This window comes from Protopterus annectens, chromosome 6.part0 (assembly GCF_019279795.1).
Source record: "Protopterus annectens isolate FY-2018-M chromosome 6.part0, PAN1.0, whole genome shotgun sequence".
Lineage (NCBI taxonomy): Eukaryota > Metazoa > Chordata > Ceratodontiformes > Protopteridae > Protopterus > Protopterus annectens.
The window spans coordinates 787,289,911-787,310,844 of NC_056737.1; the positions used below are offsets into that span (position 1 = coordinate 787,289,911).

The 20,934-nt window shown below is 41.8% G+C and overlaps 1 protein-coding gene across 1 annotated transcript in view; it reads left to right on the plus strand.

The window, feature by feature from the left end:
- LOC122804537 (JNK1/MAPK8 associated membrane protein) overlaps window positions 1–20,934 on the plus strand; it is a gene marked incomplete at its 5' end in the record, with an annotated part of 343,239 nt that overhangs the window by 222,000 nt on the left and 100,305 nt on the right. The window contains one exon of the mRNA XM_044074462.1: window positions 9,365–9,546. Coding sequence (XP_043930397.1) covers window positions 9,365–9,546 — 182 coding nt within the window. The remainder of the gene's footprint in view (window positions 1–9,364; window positions 9,547–20,934) is intronic.

The window sequence follows — 20,934 nt, forward strand, 5'->3', positions numbered from 1 at the left end:
CCTCGTAAAAGTCAGACAAGAGAAGCCAAAGATGATATTAATTGCCCCGGACTGGCCCCATCAATACTGGTACCCAATCCTAAGGAACTTGTCTCAATACCCAGCTTGGACCTTGCCTCAAAGACCACAACTACTGTCCCAGCAAAACAATCGGATCCTGCACAATCAACTACAGACCCTGAACCTGGCAGCATGGCTAATCATATAATCATACAAATGACACCTCTCAGTAAAGCTGTGATGGATGTCATTTTGGAAGCCAGAAGGCCTAGTACTAGAAAATCCTATGTTGACAAATGGAAAAGATTCTGTGCTTGGAATCAAGCACAAGGAACTGATACAGCAGAACCACATATTCCTCAGATATTGCAATACTTAACTGAGATGCTTGACAAAGGCCTATCTTTCTCATCAATCAAGATCCGTGCCTCTGCCATTTTGGCTCATTGCAACACAGAGCCACCAATCTTTTCTCATCCTTTACTAAAGCAGTATCTTAGAGGAGCCAAAATTTAAGGCCTCCTAGAAGATCACCATTACCTGCATGGGACCTCAATTATGTGTTGGAAAAGCTCACCCTGCCTCCATTTGAACCAACTGCTACCACTGATATAAAGTTCTTATCATGGAAGACAGCTCTGCTACTAGCAATTACTTCAGCAAGAAGAGTTTCAGAGCTACAGGCCCTCATGGCTGTAGAGCCTTTTATCACATTTCACCCAGACAGGGTGTCTCTGAAGGCAAATCCTACTTTTATGCCTAAGGTGGTTTCCTTTGTGGCTCTTAACTAAACAATTCATCTGCCAACTTTTTATCCAAATCCGCAGAACAAAGGGGAGAGAATTCTGCATTCCTTGGACGTACACAGACAGCTAAGATTCTACTTGAGCAGGACTAAAGCTCTAAGAAAAACTGAGCAATTACTAGTGTCATATGCTGCAAGATCAGAAGGAAAGGCTATTTCAAAGCAGACAGTTTCAAAGTGGATAAGCCACTGCATCCGTTTCTGCTGCATACACCATGGTAAACCTGTGCCCAAGGGCATTAGGTCTCATTCCACCAGAGCTGCAGCTACTTCAGCAGCCTTTCTGAGATGAGTACCAACCAAAGACATTCTAGAGGCTGCTACTTGGAGTTCTGTTCACACTTTTACAAAGCATTACCATTTGCCTCTCTACTCTTAAGTTCAGGGCAGGCTTTGCCACTGCAGTGCTGCAGGGCCTTGTAGCCACACCTAATGCTATTTAGCTCCAGCCTCCCAACTATAGCTTTGGGATTCTACCCAAATGTAATGACTGTAACAGTAAAACACGAAGAACATAGTACAGTTGTGTACACTTACCATAAATGTAGATGTTAGAGTGTATTCACTGTTGCAGTCCAGGTTAGCCTTCCGCCATCCCCCTGTCATTCTACAGTTTATCTTTCCTTCTCTATCTTCTACAGCCTATGTGGTGTATTTGCTTGTAGATGAAGGTAAAGTTTATTTTGATCGGGGGCAAGAAAAATGAAAGAAAATGGCGTCGGCTGCATGTTTTATACCCCTGACGACCTGACGTTATGGAAGAGAAGACAGCAACCGACGCAAGACCCAAGACTTTGGAATTCAGGCCGACTGAGGGCAACCTGCCAGCAGATTACCCAAATGTATGGACTGCAACAGTGAATACACTCGAACATCTATGTAAGTGTACACAACTGTACTTTTCTGGTCAGATTTATCTAGGGATGAAGAGATGCTGGATGAGGTACAGGCAGGGGAACTAGGTTGGTAAGAGCCAGGTCAAGGCTGTTAGAGGCTCTAGTTTGGGCAGTTTTACTGTTTGATCCAGTGCATTGGTATTAAAGTCTAGGAAATGCTGAACATAACTGTTTTTAGAGGAGTAAGTGTTTCACTCAGTACTTGAGTAAGTCCCCTAGCAAGAATGTATTTGGTGTGATATTTAATACCTCAGTAGTGTTAAGGTAGACTTGGACTCAGTAGAGTCCTATAACCAGCAGTCAACACTGGTGCCTCAGGAGTAGTTAGTGGCTCATTAAGGTACGTCCAAAGCATCCCGAGCCTACATGGTCCCACAAAATTACTTTACTCTGAGCCATATTTTTTTCCAGTAATGGACTAAGAAACTAGTCCAGGCAATATGGGAGATAAAATTACATGGTAAGCATCACTGGTAGAGCTTCTCAGAGTCTGAAAGTTTAATTTTTTTTTTCTGCTACAGGTCTCGCCTCCACATGCTCAGGTGTACTGTACTGCAGTCCCCATGTTGAGGGTTCTGGTGTTGATGCCAGTACTACAATATCATTATGGCTGTAAGCACCTGCTGTAGTCTTCTATTTCAAAGGAAGTCACACTAAGTCTTTTCTAATCATCTTAACCTTTGTAACCCTCATACAAGAGACCCTGCAAGTCATCACACACAAGTAACCATGTTTCTACATACAACAACCTGCTAATGGACTTGGAATTATAAGGAGGATGTATGGCTTTTCCCAGGTCACCACCTAATGACCTCGGAATTGTAGACTTCCTGCATATCAAGCAGGAGAAAGGCAGATGTTCCTCATACTCTATTCCCTCACAGCAGAGGAGGCTACAACAGGCATGTTGATAGATACCCCAAGCCTCCTGGGAAGTCCATCCCTTGGTAGACATCTGAGTATGCAACAGAAGTTGCTTGAGACATTCCCAACACTGTAGCGGGATAACTAGGAAAAGTCGGAATCTTCTGCCTATCCAGAGGCTGGGTAGTTTGGTCAGAGGTTCCAATGAGTCTCCCATCACCCAATACAATGATAAATAATGTATTGTTACATGGAGTGACATTATTAGTCTTCTTACCTTCCTGTTTAAAATAACGAACAAACAGCCCCTGACATACCCTGTTAATGTACGTAGTTGCAGACTGAGCGGACCTAATTAAACACGAAGTATACCAGGTCTGCCGCAGCCGCTTCCACATACCAACACTAACTATGTACATGAAACTGGTTGGCCGCATGCAAATTAGATGCAGTAAAGCGATGCTCTGCTTGGCTGTCAAATCTACAGCCAGAACAGAGGTCACTTGACTGCAAATCTCAGGTGCACTTGCACCCAAATCAGGTGTTCAAGAAATTAAGCTTATTTAAGCTTAAAAACGGGTGTTCCACGGTAATTCAGGAAAAGTGAGAGCTATGGTGTTAACTAAGATTATGGCAGTAGGAGAGTCTATCATCAGCTGCTTCTGCTAGGGACCAGTCTTTTTGCTAAAAAGAAGCTGTGTGAATTAATACAACAGCCTGGTCTCTGATGAGGCTGTTTAATTCAGCTTCCCCAAACTTTAGCTCCATCCCACAGATCACATCATTTGCTTAGAGTGAACTTTGGATACCAAGGCCTGAAACGCCTTCTTATCTCAAGGACAAAGCTAATGCTCCGGAGTGGGATAAGATTAAGGTGTTGTTTAAAAACGATGGAAATAAAGAAAGGGAGCTATGGTTTTAGTTACAAGAATTATTTAGAGGGACTGAAAAATGTTAAAGTATTGCAGAATAGGGGGAATCTCACAGAAACTGAAGAGGATCAACTGCAAACTGCTAGGCAACAAATAAGGGATTACCTCCGTTATATGCACGAGCTTGGAAAGATTGCTGTTAAGCAACTGTTTTTTTGATAACACTAGAGCACAAAAACTTTTAACGCAATGACTCGAGTAACAGAAAGTAGAAATGGCTGTCGCCAAACTTAGGGAGCCTATAACAAGGAAGGTAACGAGATCCTGTAGGGGTATAAGAAATATTTCAGAAATTCTGTGATAGTTTCTATAAAGCAGAGAAATATGAAAAGCAAGAAAAGATACAAATGGAAATGTTTATGGAAGAATTAAATATGCTAAGGTTAGAGGTAGATGAGGCACAATTACTAACGGTTAGGATAGGAGGAGATGAGATAAAAATGGTGATGTATAGGAACAGATGGTGTCCCTGTGGAAGTTTGCAAGCTAGGAGGACAAAACTGATAAAGATCTGGAAGGTTTTGTTTAACAGTATCTTAAGAGGAGAAGTACCGATATCCTGGAAGAAAGCAGTGGTAGCTGTAATACCTAAAGAAGGTAGGCCCAGCTTCATACAGGCCCATTCCAATCCTTAACCATGATTATAAAGTGTTCATGTCCATAATGGCTAAAAGAATTATAAAAGTAATGCCAAAATAGATAGATATGGATCAATGTGGTCTTGTGGAGGGGAGGCAAACATTTGACAACTTTAACAACATTGATGGTCCAGAGAGAAGCAGAATATTAGAAAATAACATTGTTGTTGGTGGGTCTTGATGCAGTGAAAGCATTTGACAGAGTAAGCTGGGACTTTATGAGCAGGCAATGGAATAATTTGCATTTCCTGAAAAAATTATAAGGTTGAGGATATATGCAAGATTGGAGGCAAAAATTAGTGGGTGGGGGTCCTCTCTGATAATTTCAGCTTGAGCAGAGGAACCAGGCAGGGGTGTCCTGTTTCACTTTTATTATTTGCATTATATTTGGAACCATTGACAAAGAAAATAAGGGACTTAGAAATTCAAGGATATAATTGGTATGGTAGTCAGGAAAAGTTGGCTTTATTGGCAGCTGATATTTTATACCTGACAAAACCTGAAAAAGGCATTAGTGTCGTGAACATTTTGAGACTGTTTTAGATCTTTTTGGGATACAAAATGAATGAAGCTAAAACAAAGGCAATAGCGGGAAATTATGTATCCACAAATTAACTGGTTCAGGAATACCCATGTTTATGGAGACATAATAAAATGAAATAATTTGGAGTATGGATTTAAAATTATTCTAGTGTGGCAGCTAAGGATATGTGGAAAGAAACTAAACAAAAGATAATACAAAAACTGAGAAAATGGAAGCTTTTTTATATGGATATGGATAGTAAGATATAAGCAGTTAAAATGTTTTTAGTCCCTTTAGTCTTATGCACAGGTCAGGCATATTTTTATTAACCAGAGGAGAAGTTGTGGGTAGCAATTAATAAAGAGCTGAAGGACTTTATCTGGGAGGGGAAGGTGGCAAGAGTCAAGTGGGATAAGCTGATTCTTCCAGTAGAACAGGGAGGATTAGGATTACCCAATTTGAAGGGGTATTTCGGGGCTACACAGTTAAGACTCCTGTACATAGCACAAGCAGAAAATTATAATTCAAAGTGGAAAGGGTTGATGATGAAACACGAGGGAGCTCAAGAAACAGAGAGGCTGGGATTTTGGATGCAGGCCTTTAATGACACTAACAATAATCATACAGAATATTATATCCCTAAATTAGCAGAAAGTATTCTAAGAACTAAACCAATACAGGAATGGAGAAAGGAGATTCTGCTGATAGGGATGACTACAATTAGAGATACAGATAATAGGCAAGAGGGGGCTGGGATTTATTGGAGAAAACTGGCAAAGGAACCAAGGGATTAGGAGCAAATAACTAGAGAGGGAAAGATGACAGAATGGGAAGACACCAAGAATGTATTTGGTACGCAGGTTAGAGATTGCCTTCCACATCGGGGATTGATATCAGACTATAGGCAAAGAGAAAGAAATTGGGGGGGGGGATTCTAAACGAAAGACCAGCACTGGTAGAGTTTTTAATAGAATCTAGAACAGAAGCTGGCATTAAAAAATGAATAATTAGTAGAGCATATAAAATATTGCATGATAACTATAAAAATCAATCAGGGGAGGTTAGAAAGGATTGGGAAGAAAGATTGGATAAGCAATTCACAAAAAACAATGGGAGGATATATGTATGTCTACCAAATATACAACAAAATCTAGAAGATTTAGGATTTTTGCTTAGAAAAGTTTGCATAGATATTTTTATACCGCAAGTACACTCCAGAGAATTTTTCCTCAGGCAGGCAGCAAATGTTGGAGGTGTGAAGGAGAAGAAAGTGGTAGTTGGGAACATATTTTCCGGGAGTGCAGCAAACTTTAAAGATTCCCTGTGGGATGCACTTTCAGAGATGCTGGGTGAGCAGATTGGTCTGATGAAGGAGACAACTTTTCTGAGCTATGAGACAGAATCAGAATTGCCTAGGCATGGTAAGGCCATGCATCTAATAATGGTGGCTGCCAAAAATACAATTACTAGAAAATGGAAATCATAATCTAAACCAACTGTACTGGAAGTAGTGAATATAGTAACAGAAGTAAAACAAGTGGAATTGAGATCTTTAGAAAGGAGTAGGAGCAAACTACATAGGAAAAAATGGGAAGTGTGGGAACAGTACATACAAGGGAGGAATGAGGTTTAAAAGGCGGCAGTACTTAAATGAGCTATGTAATGTTTGAGTAAGAAAAATTGGGTAGATTATAAGTGATGTATAATGTTTGCAACTGGGAGTGTATCAGTATGGTTTGTGATGTAAAATGCTTGCAACTAGGATTGTGTTGGTGTGTGTATAATTGCCTGCGTCTTAAGTGATGGTTTAATAATGATGTTTATTGTTTAAAAAAGAGGCAGGAATTGAATAATTTATGTAATATTGCTTCGGTTATATGATGTATAGTAATGTGAAGTATAAAATTTGATATGTTAATATAGTTTGATTACTTTTATGTGAATGTAATTTGCCTATGTCACAAGTGAAAATTCAATAAAGGTGTTTAAAAAAAAAGAAAAAGGACAAAGCTAAGTCTTCACTTGGTACAGCTGTTACATCGCAAGGTGTCACTGCAGAAATTGTCCACAGTATTCTGTTGTACATGGCAGATACATTATCCCTAATACCCATCTGCGCACAAGACTCCAGCAGTGGGCCATTTGGTTCCACTGAAAACAAGCACATTCCACTGCAGACTTCTACAACTCATTTCAAAGTCCACATCTGACTCAAAACAACTTGAGGAATTTAAGATGCCATCATTGTGCTGCTGCTCTACTAGCAACTACTAGTATTGTATGCATCTTCCACAATTCTTTACCACATGGTCTGTTGATAGTCTAGATAGACAATATGGAGATGGTTTAGTACCTCCACAAACAAGGGGTACTTAGTCATTTCCCTATGAAAAGAAACCGTGAAGCTGTGGCACTGAGCCATTAGTCACAACCTCTCCCTCATAGCAGTACACACCTCAGGGAAGGTCACCATCTTTGCAGATAGGGGATAAAGCTGCTTTTTCAATACAAGTGGTCTTAGACTAGAAGATATCCAACAAAGTATTCTGCAGATAGGCGCAGCTGGATGTAAACCTCTTCGCATCACCAGCAGATGTGAAATGTTGCCACTTCTAGCCCTGAGTCAGGATGAGGTGAGATAAATGCCCTTGTGAAGAGTTGGCCCAAGAGTATCTTGTATGGGCTTCTCCCCCACACTCTTAATAACAAGTACCATCCAGACAGCAGAGAGAGAGATTACACTCTATGCTGATCCTGTAGCCTCCTCCTAGCTGCAACAAGTGCAGTTTCCTTTGTTGATCCCTGACATCTTTCACAGATGTTTCAGGTTATGAGGATTAGGGAATTTGATAACTCTCCCTTTAGGTAAACCCCACCTAGACCTCCGTGCCTTCAAATTAACATGGTTTCTCCTTTTCTGGGCATAGTCAACCACTTAAGTTATTCCCCCAAAGAGGGCATATGAGGATGGGTGGAAGCACTGTGCAGTTTAGGCCACCCAAAAGAGCCTGAACCATTGGTTGATGCCTTGGAGAAGGCTCTGCAGAACTCTGTAAAGGCCTTGAGTACTCCCTGTTTAAAGTACATTTGGCACCATTTTCTAATTTTCATGTAAGATCTCACTACACCTTCCTGGCAGTCCCTGGTTCAGCGTGGTCTTTCTCAAGTGTACTTTCTATTTAAAACCTCATCAGAGATATGTTGCCACCTTGGGATTTTTATTTCATCCTGGAAACTCTTATCAGTATGCCCTTAAAACTAGTGTCTGAGGTAGACCTGAAGTACTTGTCTTGATTAATTCCATTTCTGTTGGCAGTCTTCTCAGCCAGGAGACTATCTGAACTACAAGGACTGTCATTACCCCCCTCCCCCAATTTAGTCTTTCATAAGGAGATAGTGATACCCAGGACAAATCCCTTCTTCATGCCCAAAGTAAGGATAGAGACCAACTTTAACCATGTTTCTTCCCAGTTGTTGTTCCCACCTACCAGAAAAAAGATGAGTACCCCATTCTTTGCATGGATTACAGAATTCAAAGGTTACCTTAGTAAAGCACAGGGTTTCAGGAAAAATCAACCAACTATTCTTTTCCAGTACATCACAAAGGAAGGGCATACGGGTGCTAAAGTTATGCTTTTTAGATGGTCAATAAACTGCATTAAATTCTATTGACTTAAAGTGGGGCCAAGCACTACCCATACTTTCACTGCAAATTGCACAAGAGCAGTGACCATCTTTCCATTCCTATGGAATACTTCCATATGTGATGTCTGCATGGCAGCCACGATGTTCAGAAGACTAGCAGACTTGCCAGTGGAGACAAAGTAAGAATAAAGAGGCAGTAGGAAAGTTTGCAGCCAGTAGCTAAAGTTAGTAGTAAAGCAGCCAAATAAAGACCTTGTGTAGTCCTTGAAGACTGTATCATTATAGAAGAACTCAGAAAAAATTGTTCAAAAGAAATGTAAAGTTGAAGTTTGACAGCCAGAATTGTCACAGCCAGTCCTACTATAAAAAAGTAGTAACTATGGTAGCTGTTATGATCAAAAGGTGCACAAAGAGAGAGCGAGAGAGAAAGATAGGCTTTTGAGGTTGTCTTTCTGTAGAAAGCCTGTAGTTCAACAAGAACTGTCCCAAAGGGGAGACCATTTGTCCACTATAAATAGTCGTGTTAAATTCTCCAGCAATGAAAGACCTTTGAAGGCAGAGTTAAAAACAATCGTAAGGACTGAAATTGCAATTCTTTTCAGTCTATATTAACAGTTTAATTTTAATACAAATAGTCCATGACTTCTTTAGTGTACATTAAGGTTAATTGCACGTGATTAGTGTAACTTACTTCACTTTGTCAAATTGGTGCATATACATGTTTATAGTTTAAAAATGAGATTTTATATATATATATATATATATATATATATATATATATATATATATACATGTATATATGTATATGAGTATATAGCTTTAATGATAGTGAGCTAGCTGTAGTATTTAGCATATCATGTAGTACAGCCTTGCGTCTACAGAAATCATTTGGAATGTAGTCCACATGCAGGTTAAACTTAATCCCCTGTGTCTGTTTATTAAGCCTCTCGATATACAATGTAGAAGATTGACTTAATTTGTTACGGATCAGATGTGTGAGATACTATTGCATTTTTACAGTTTGTTTTTGCATTGCTAACTGAAATAAATTTATCTTACAGGTATACAATAGTGTTTGTATACTATGCATTCTGCCTGGCATTTATGATGCTTCTTCGACCATTACTGGTTAAGAAGATTGCTTGTGGCCTGGGAAAGTCAGATCGATTTAAAAGCATCTATGCCGCACTCTACTTTTTTCCTATTCTAACTGTACTCCAGGCAGTTGGAGGAGGACTGCTTTGTAAGTGTTATTTATTTTGTTGGTAGTCAGTTGATAAGTAATATAACAACGAACTAGAAGAAGGCTGTTATCATTGCATAACCTTCTTTAACTTTTTTACAAGTGCTGAAGACTGGATGAAGTCTGAGAAGATCAAGAATATTTTATGCATCATCATGCCTTGCAGTATTGAATTACTTCAGTAGGTGATAAGTTGTTGTCAGTTTATATATCTTTTTTTTTAAACCATAAAAAAGGACTGTGTGTCAGGTTGGTCAGACTGTTAGTAATTACATGGTACTATTTCTGCCTTAAAAATATTAGTGTGTCTGTCATCACTTATTTTCAAAAATGTAATGCATGAAATAGTATTGTAAACACATTCCTCTGACTCAGTAAACCGTGGTACATCAGCTAGCAGTTTGTCAATGTTAATTGTTAAAGAGTAGAAGTGACAGCTTTTAAAACTGTTGTCATGATGCTCGAATCAGTTTTAAGATTCATATATCTGTATGTGAGAAATGTATGATACTGTGGTTAGACTGCATACTGCATATATAGAAGTAACTGATAGCAAATTTCTTTGCCCTTATTTTGTCAAGTCTGCCCAAAGTAGATTATACAGTTAGTTGTTAATTAACAGCCTATGTTTATTTGCTGGATGTCTCACACTATAGTAGACTTTGTTTCTTAATCTTTTCCTCCTCATGACTGCAGGAGGTCATGTTCACTTCTGTCATTCTTGAGCAATGTTAGCAGTAGAGACAACTGGAAGTGCTGTTATCTGATGCTCCCTATCCAAGCACTGAGTGCATGACTCACTTGTAGAGAGGCTGCCTGAGTAGCATGAACTTGTGGGAACTCCCACAACATCAGACCAAACTCGACGAGCACTTCTACGTATGTACACTTCCTACCTAAATGATGAACTCTCTTAGCATTGGCTTACAAGCCACACCCAGCCTCCAGCAGGTGCCTGGTACTGGGCAGCAGACTGAGCTGGCATTCATATTCAGTGGGAGGGACATTTTGCCTTTTGCCACTAACTGCCATCACCTGTGGCTGGTTTCACCTGTATTGTACATGTAAAACTGCAGTGTACTTTTGAGATGGACCTGAGGAAGTCTAAGGACAAAAATGTTTCCGAACATGTACTGTCTGACTGAATTCTGTCCTTATTTGTCTTGTTATTTATTTAGTTAGTTTTTGGTAAAATTATATAAGACGTTATAACTTAGGGCTAACATGGAAACACCAGGTACAGCCCCTTTCCATTGGCTATGCAAACGGTGGCTTAATTTTCTTACCACCCTAACCATCTGTACCTAGGTAGACCTGATACCTCTCCCTGCAGTTACACTATTTAAGCTGCTCAGTTATTAGTTTGGAATCAAGACAAAAATTCCTGTCCTTCCTTGAATAAGGATCTTCTTAAACCCCTAACTGGAGTGCCCCCCCCCCCCCCCGGAAAGAAGTCATTGTTTATTTTTGCTAAGCTAGCTGCTCTGCAGAAATCAACATTTTGAATAGTTATACTTATTCCTAATGTTTTACTTTGTCCTGCAGACTGATAAGACTGCAGTTTGGGATACCAAATTAGTGCTTTACATACTTTACCATCTTTTTTACTAACTGAATCTGTGTCACAGTCGGGACTGTCACTCTGCACCGCTGAGCTTGCTGTAATCAAGTCCCCCCACCCCCAAGTTTCATTATTTCTCAGCCACTTTTACATTGCATTGAATTATGTCAGTTAAACAGAGGTGCGTATAAGATCTCCATTCCCCTCTGCCACTTTCTAAGACCTGGTAGCTGTTACTATTTTTCCTGAAATATTGTAGCATTTGAGGAGATTGTTCAAGGAAATGTATTTTTTTTTCTGGGCCATAATTGAGTATATTTTTGATTACTATGCCACAGATATGAATTATGAGTGTGCTTTCCCAAAGTCAGGGGCTTGGCAGAGTGCTTACTGTTTTAGGAGTAATGTAATTTTATTTCCTTGTGATCTTGTTTTGTTTATTTTGCAGTAGCTGGCATGAATAATGATGAATTGTTTAAAGCATTATGTTAACCAGGCTTTAACAAATTTATGAGCACTAGAAATTCTGCTAAGCAAGGTATATTTTCACAAACTGGGACAGCTTATTTCAGTTTTCATATGTTTGTCATTGTGGGTTCTTGTGTTAACTTGCAGCAATGTGATTGAGGTGAAAGATAATTTCATCTACTTTTTCTCTGCTTCATTTGTATTTTTAGCCATCTGATCTAATAAACTGAAGTGCACCAAGCATAAGTCCATATCTTGAACTTTCAAATGTAGACTTTATCAGAGACTGATAGTCAGCTGGCGTGAGACAGTTAAAGTTTCAGATCGATTGTTGAGGACTCACAGATGCATACTTTATCAAAGATTCAGTTAGGCAGTTAACGTTCCTTTGTTTTGTGCCATGGAGTAGATGGTATTAAGAATGAAAGTATTTGGTCCAGAATTGTTTCTGATGGATTTTTGTCTTCAAAAATAGCGCTAATAGCTTCAGGTTTGAGTATGAAACATGAGATGTTATGCTGTCCTATCTCGTCTTCATTCTATGCTGGTTGGGTTTGGAACAGAGTATCAGTTCAGACTGCCTAATTTAAAAGCTTGAGAGCTTCCACTGGCTCGAGGCTATACCCTATCCGATGATGCTCAAGGAAGATAACCCAGATCTCATTTGCTGCTCAAGCAGATCGGGTGACTTCCACACTGGCTCCTGGCTAAGTGAAAAATGTCTTATTTATATTTCTTCCTTTAAAAAAAAAAAGTTTAGAGTTATTTCATAGAGTTTTACAGATGTTCATCATGTTACCCTGCTGCAGTCATCACACTTGTGTTATCCTGCCATCAGGCGGTCCCGCAGTTGGCCTGAATTCCAACGTTTTGGTCCGGCGTTGGTTGCTGTCGCTTCTTCCCTGACGTCAGTGTGCCACGGGTATATAAGAGGCATCCAACACCATTTTCCTCAGTCTTTCTTGCCGCGTGGTGCCCAAAGCAGAAGCAGTTTGTAAGTGCCGGTCGGCCGACACCTGAGATTTTCGATTTCAATTTCAGTCCGAAGTCTTCAATAAAGCTAAGTACCCCTTTGGGGAACATTTTCTTGCCTCAGTCCAATGTCAGAAAAAGTTAACAATTGCATTTCTTGTGGGAAGCAAATACCTCATAAGGACTTCCATTCTTATTGTATTCCTTGCCTAGGCCCAGACCACGACGTCACAGGTTGTCGGTTTTGTGCTAGGTTTAATAAACGAACTATCAAACGCTGTTTTGACTTCGCACGGCATTACTTTGGAAGGAAATTTAATTATATCATGCTGTCGGTGCAGCCAACGACAGGCATACATAAAAAAATGCAAGGATAAGGACAGGCAGCCTAGGAACAAGCCAGACTCTGAGGCCTCTGCTGGGCCTGTCGCCGGTTCTCCGGTTTTCAGTGAGGCGCCTACGCAGCCCTTGATGACCGCAGAACTGGAGCCCCAGACAGCTGCAGATACCCAAGCGGAGCCTTCTAGGCCGACGCAGCCATCTCCGACACCGGAGCAGAAGTAGACCCCGGTGCAGTGGAAACACCTTCGGTTGCAGAAGGTGTCTTCAGACCGACTACACTCACCATTAAATCTTATGCTAAGCTTAAAACTCCTTTAAAACCTAAGAAGACTGTACATTCATTCTACATTTCAAGGCCCCATGCCTAAGAAACAGATGCTTAAGATGACTGAAGATTTGATTACCCTAATCAGGGGTTGCCATCCCCCTCCTGATAAAAGACCAAGACAAGAGGAGGATTATGCTTCCTCTGATCAGGTTTCAATTTCCTCAGATTCTTCTGAGGAACAGGATTATACCTGTCCACCTTATGAAGACTCTGATGCTGAAGACTCTATTCCCTCAGCATCTCCCCCTGAAGACTACTCCTTTGGGGAAACATTACATACCATGAGGGAACATTTCCACTGGGAAGGCCAGGACTACTCTGATTCTAAGAAAAGGCTCTGAGAGTTCCTTTTACTACCCCAGCACAGACCTCTTGCTATCCCTCCTGTTTTAGATATTGTGGATGATGTTTACTTGGAGTCTAGTTTAAATCCAGACTCTCTACCTCCTGCTCCAGCCAAACCTGACAGATACTACAGAGTACCTGACTCACACAAGTTCCTTTATAAAAGCCCTGTGGCTGACCCAGAAACAATTTCCCAGGGTCCTAAGGGAGCTAAAGCTTCTATGGCTAAAAATCCTGTGCCCTCTGAAAGGGATTCCAGAGCTCTAGATAGATGGGGAAAGAAAATATACACCTCAGCAACTCTGGCTATGAGGGCATTAAATTGTCAGTTTCACATGTTGAAATATCAGCAATTCCTAATGTCTCAGTTAAAACAAAAATTGAGCACACATTCTGAACAGTCTGAATTCAAGGAAATGCAGGATCTGTTGCATGCAGCTGAACAGGTGGGCAAACATACTTTACAATGCGGATTTGATTCATTGGAAGCTTCCTGTAGAGCAGCTGTTACTGGCTCTGTCATACGTAGACATGCTTGGTTAAAAGAACAAACCCTTCCTGATCATGTTAAAGCAAAATTATTGGATGCACCTTTACAGCAGGATGTATTATTTGGTGTCAAAGCAGAAGAGGTTTTAAAGAAAATGGAGGATAAGGCAAGGTCTATGCAAACGGTCAAGGATTTTTTGCAGGTACAACCCCCTCCTTTCAGCAGAAATTGGCCAACAAAAAACTGGTCCTTTCCAGCTTCTGATATATCACAGAGGGGCAAATACAGACGCCCAAGGGGCAGAGGTCAGTCTCAAGGCCCTTACAAACCTTGCCAATGGGGTTCTGCTACCCAGAAAGGAGGAGAAGACAGGCCCCAAGCTACCAGAAGACAAACACAATGACTCAGTCCTCAAACTACCAAGCAAATCTCTCCTGACAGCTCCCTTGGGAGGAAAATTAGCATTTTTTGCAGACAACTGGCACATCATCACAAAAGACAAATGGGTTCTAAACATTGTCTCTCAAGGATACATATTCCACTTTCATGCTTTACCAAGGATAAAAGGAATGCCAAACCTGCCACCAAATCAATGGGCAGAGGCACAAAAACAAATTACAGCTCTCATGAATATGAGAGCCATTCAACAGGTACCTACACAGGAGCAAGGACAAGGATTTTACTCAAGACTCTTCCTAGTCCCAAGAAAGGACAAAGCATGGAGATCCATTCTGGATCTTTCAGTTCTGAACACCTATCTGCAAGTACCAAAATTTAAGATGCTAACACTACAGCAGCTTCTTCCCGTGCTGGACAAGAATGCTTGGCTAGTAACTTTGGACCTCAAGGAGGCATACCTGCATGTCCCTATCAGACAAAATTGCAGAAGATACCTCCACTTCATTGCAGGTTCAATGCATTATCAATTCTCTGCACTGCCCTTTGGCTTATCTACTGCACCCAGGGTCTTCACAAAATGCCTGGCACCAGTAATTGCATAATGCAGACAAAGAGTAAATTCAAATATACCCATACCTGGATGACTACCTTATTCAAGCAGAAAGCAAGGACATTCTTTTAAAGCATCTGGCATTTGTCAAAAACCTTCTAAGTTGCCTAGGGTACACAGTAAATGAAAAGAAATTAAAACTAGTGCCCTCACAAAACATAATATTCCTGGGTGCCAGCTTGAATACAACGGCCCAGATGGCTTATCTCATGGCAGACAAGCAACAACAGCTGACTCAATATTTCAAAATAATGGCAACAAAGACCCAACCAACTCCCTGCAAGAAAAATTCTGCAGGCCTTGGGATTCATGGCATCTTGCATACTACTAATACCATTTGCAAAACTGCATATGAGGAAATTACAATGGTACCTGAAAAGTGTATGGACTCAGCACAGCCACAGCTTGGAAACAATGATACCACTCATTCCCTGCCTTCAACGGGAGTTTCTATGGTGGGCACAGGCATGTCACCTCAACAAGGGTCAGCGTTCACCTTACCCACAGCCAGGCAAACTATGACAACAGATGCATCGGACTATGCCTGGGGAGCACACATGGGAGGACAGTGCATTCAGGGCAAATGGACTACAGATCAGAGGCATCTACATATCAATCAAAAGGAAATGCTAGCAGTACAGAATGCCCTAACAGCTTTCAAGGACCTTTTACACCCAGGACAACTAATAATAAAGACGGACGATACCACAGTAATGTGGTACATAAACAAGCAAGGGGGCACACATTCCTACCCTCTATGCAGGCAAGCAATGACCTTGTGGAACACTGCACTGTCTTACCAGGTTCAACTACAAGCACAATTCCTGCCAGGAAAGAAAAACACATCGGCAGATGACCTAAGCAGAAACATCATGGATCCACACGAATGGAAACTAGATCCACAAGTATTTGCAATGATAGCACAAAAATGGGGACGCACAGACATAGATCTGTTTGCAAGCCCCCACAACTACCAACTTCAAAAATTTTGCAGAAGGACATTCCATCCACTAGCTTGGAAAGTGGACACCCTCTCATTCAGTTGGAAAACATTAACAGTGTATGCCTTCCCTCCACTGCCTCTTCTAGCCAAGGTACTGCTGAAAGTCAGATTAGAGAGGCCACAAATGATACTCGTTGCACCGGACTGGCCACGCCAGCATTGGTATCCAATTTTAAGGAACATGGCCCACGGCCCACCATGGATTTTGCCACAAATTCCTCACCTGCTCACCCAGCGAGACAATCAGATTCTACACAGCCAGCTCAAGACTCTAAACCTGGCTGCATGGCAAATTTCCTAAACAACCAGCCAACACCTCTATCCAAAGCTGTTATGGATGTCATTCTGGAGGCCAGGAAGCCCAGCACCAGGAAAACCTATTCAGACAAATGGAAAAGATTTTGCCCAGGCTAAAGGCCAAAGTCCCCCTGATCCAAACATCCCTCAGATTCTACAATATTTAACTGAGATGTTGCACAAAGGACTTTCCTTTTCATCTATTAAGATCCACGCCTCAGCAATTTCAGCTCATTACAACACTGATCTTCCTTTATTCTCACATCACTCCTAAGACAGTACCTCAGTGGGGCTAAGAACATAACACCACCAAGGAGATCACTAACACCTACTTGGGATCTCAACTTTGTTCTGGAAAAGCTTACACTGCCACCCTTTGAACCAGCATTTACAGCTGATTTCAAATTTCTTTCATGGAAAACTGCCCTGCTACTAGCAATAACCTCAGCTAGAAGAGTCTCAGAGCTACAGGCACTAATGGTAGTGGAACCTTTCCTCATTTTTCATCAAGACAGAGTCTCTCTACGAACTAATCCTTCCTTTTTGCCAAAGGTGTTATCCAGTGTGGCCCTAAACCAAACCATTCATTTGCCCACCTTTTTCCCAAATCCCCAGAACAAAGGAGAAAGACTCCTGCACTCTTTGGACATTCACAGGCAATTACGTTACTACTTGGATAAAACTAAGGCTTTCAGAAAAACTGACTGGCTCTTTGTAGCCTATGCTACAGGACCACAAGGAAAAGCTATCTCAAAACAGACCATTTCTAAATGGATAGGGCATTGCATACATTTCTGCTACACACATCATGGGAAACCTGTACCTGCTAACATTAGGTCCCACTCCACCAGGGCTACAGCTACATCAGCAGCCTTTCTCAGGGGAGTGCCAAGCAAAGATATTCTGGAAGCTGTAACTTTGAGTTCAGTACACACCTTCACCAAACATTACCAGTTACCTCTATCTTCTAAGACTAGAGCTGGTTTTGCCACTGCAGTTTTGCAGGGCCTACTAGCTTCTTCTAACCCTGTTTAACTCCACCTCCCATCCTTAGCTTTGGGATTCAACCCAAGTGTGATGACTGCAGCAGGGTAACACGATGAACATAGTACAGTTTTGTACCTACCATAAATGTAGATGTTTGAGTGTTCACCCTGCTGCAGTCCAGGTTACCCTCCCTCCATCCCCTCTGAACTAGCTGAACTTATCTCTACCACTCTATCCTATGCTACCTCTGTGGTGTATTTGCTTGTGCCTAAAGGTATTGTTTTATTTTTATCTAGCTATATATATATATATATATATATATATATATATATATATATATATATGTATATATATATATATATATATATATATATATATATGTATATATTTTGTCTACTTATTGGGGGCACCTGACATCTGGGGCAAGAAAAACTGAAGAAAATGGCGTCGGATGCCTCTTGTATTCCCCTGGCGCACTGACGTCAGGGAAGAAGTGACAGCAACCGACGCCGGACCAAGACTTTGGAATTCGGGCCGACTGCAGGACCACCTGGCGGCAGGATGACCCAAGTGTGATGACTGCAGCAGGGTGAACACTCGAACATCGACATTTATGGTAGGTACAAAACTGTACTTTAGTGTCTAGCAGGGTAATCAGTCCGCTACTTGGCTGTTTTTTTCTGTTTGTGTTTTTTGGCCATTCTTAGGCCTATTGTGATAAACCTATCCCTAGAGAGTTTATTGTATCCTTAACAGGTAGCTTGTTTAAGTTAGAGGGCTCCCCGATAGCCCGTTTAACTTAGAGGGCAATTCCCCTTCCTATTCTTTCCCATTGTTTGTTGGGAGAGTTTGTTTGTTAGAGGACTGCACCCTTTGTTGTTTTAACGGAAGTTCGTTTAAGTTAGAGGACTTCTTCCCCTTATTTAAAAAAAAAAAGAATACATATAAACAGTATTGTTAAGTTTCCTTTTTGATTAACGGGTTACTGCTTAGAGTTAGTTTTTTTTCTCTGTAGCTTGTCGATCTGGTTGTTGACTCTTATTAAGCTACTTCTTAGAGTTGGTTTGTTTTTGTGTAGCTTCAATATGTCTAAGGATTCTAAGGAAACAAAACCATCAGGTTTCAAAAAGTAAGAAATGCAACCAAAAAATGTCCTTCACAGACTGGCACACCAGTTGCGTTTACTGACTGGGTGCCCTCCAAATACAAGAATCCTGCTCCTTTTGTCATGCTTTTAGCTCCAGAGTGTTGCTGGAGAGCAGGAACAAATTGATTGTAAGAGGCTTACTGAAAACCCCTTTTACAGAGGCTCTAGAAGGGATTCGGAGCAATTGATCTAAACCTGACAAATTCCCTTCTTCTTCTAAATCGGAGAAGTTGGGCAAAAGAACTTCGACCTCAGCTCCATCTTCGGAGCCACCTAAAAAAATGTTAATACAATCTGGCTTGGCTTGGAACCAAGGGCGCTTGGTTCCGAAAAGTCTCCCTCATCAACTCCAATTGTAGTTCCGGAGCTGATTATCAGTTTCAGAGCCGGTAACTCCGATTTTAAAATCTCCAATCCTACAAAGGGCAAGATCGCCATCTATAGCTTCCTGATGCTCCAGACGTTTATCAGATGATGATGATGTGGAGTGGGTGTAGAGGAGACTCCTTTGGGTACTGGCATTCGTTAAAATTCTGTCGACTCCAACCCAGAAGGAACTGGGGCTGACAAAAACGTCTCCCTTTTTGGTTTCTCCTCCTACCCAACCTGGGGTTTCAGAGCTGGAGCACTTGGACCCAATCGCAGTGGAACCGTCTGCACTGAGACCTCCAACAGGGTCGTCAGTTCCAACATTTGCTCCAACTTCCTCTGTTCCATCGGAATTCGAGGAGCCTAGGAGCCAACGCTCTCCCGTCTGGTCCAGGAGGAGAGTCTGATCGGACAGCTGTCTGAGCCAGTTCTACCTCTTGGGGCTTCAGCGCAGTTGAGCTTGGCTCCTACATCGGGCTTCAGAGCCAACCGCTCTTCTTTGGGGTCGGTCTTTCGGTTCTTTAGAGCCAGGGACCTCCTTGGAGCAGGGTGAGGGAGCTTTTGAGCTGATGGAGAGAGTGATGTCACGTCCGACTGCTCCACTCTTGAGTTCAAGTACTCTTCCCTCAAAAGCACCTGTGTCGGTCTCAGCACCATCGCTCCCCCCCCACACAAGCACAGAGACCATAAGCCCCAGAAAGCCCCTGCGGCTGAGGCTATCTCTTCCAAAACTTCCACAGAGTAGTCCTCTGAGGAGGTCTCCTGGAAGAGATTCTGCAAGAGGAAGCACATAGACTCCCCGGATGAGTCTGTCACCTCAGACACTGATCTGGATGAGTCAGAAAGGTCCCCACAGTCCCCCTCTAAAGATATCTCCTTTGCAGACATCCTGGAGATTCTTAAGCAGAGGGGTGGCTGGAAGCCCTCCAATCCTTTTGAGGATGAGTCTTGGGTGACTCCGCCTTTTGAATAGTTGATGAATGTAATTAGTCGGAAGACGTGGGGCTCTCCAAAGTCAGTGGAACCTGTTCTGAGGAGGCCAAAGAAATTCATTACAGCACCTGCAAAAAAAGATTTTCTCAGCCAGGGCATCCCAATAGATGCTGTGGTGGTGGTGGTGGCCACAAAGAAGGAACTGTCAGAGACTTCCTCATCTGTTCATCCACAGAACAAAGAGTCTCAAATGATGGACAGATATGGTACGTGTACTTTTTCTTCAGTGGCCTTTACACTTAGATCACTGAATTACCTAACCAATTTTATGAGACTGCAGAGGCATCTCCTAAAAGAGCTAGGAGATACCCTTCAAGGTACAGTAGCTGCAGGGGTTTCAGATAAGGTTTCCTTACAGCTCTCCACCATAAACTCCATGGTAAACTCCTTCATGCGACTGATTTCTTACGAGGCCGATGGAGCGAGCAGGGCAGCGGGTACAGGAATTTCCTTAAGGAGACATTCCTGGATGTGCTTATGTAATTTTCATGAACCCTTCAAGTTTTTCTTCATTAACACCCCCTTCGATGGTTTGTCCTTGTTCAGGCCCAAAGTTAAAGACACCTTGGCCAGGTGTGAACAAGTGGGAAAGACTCTGTCTGCCGTGGGAGTCCATTTTTCCCTTCCCACTAGACCTTATCCCAAAGGTCAGAAGTGGGGAAAGATGTGGTTCTGCAAGTCCCAAAAAGTTTTTCCTGATGCATGTGGTGATTCTTCCCTTAGGGGCAGAGGGCGATCTTGCAGCAGAGGGGGTCCGCAGAACCGGGGTGACAGGGACTCCTTCCTTGGAAAACCCTTTCAGCACTCCTGAGAGGAGGCCTGTCTGTCCGTCTCTGGAAGCAGTCGGGGGTTGCTTGTTGTTGTACCCGAACACCTGACTAGAAATAACAAGACAAATGGGTACAAACTATTATATCCAGAGGTTATTGCATACCCCTTTCCTCTCCCCCATCAGAAAAAAAAATCAGTCCCAGATGTTCCACCCAGTCAAAGGGATTGAGCAACTCTAGAGGTACAAAAGTTGCTAGAAAAGAAGTAATCCAAAATGTCCCCAGAGACCAAATTGGAGCCAGAACA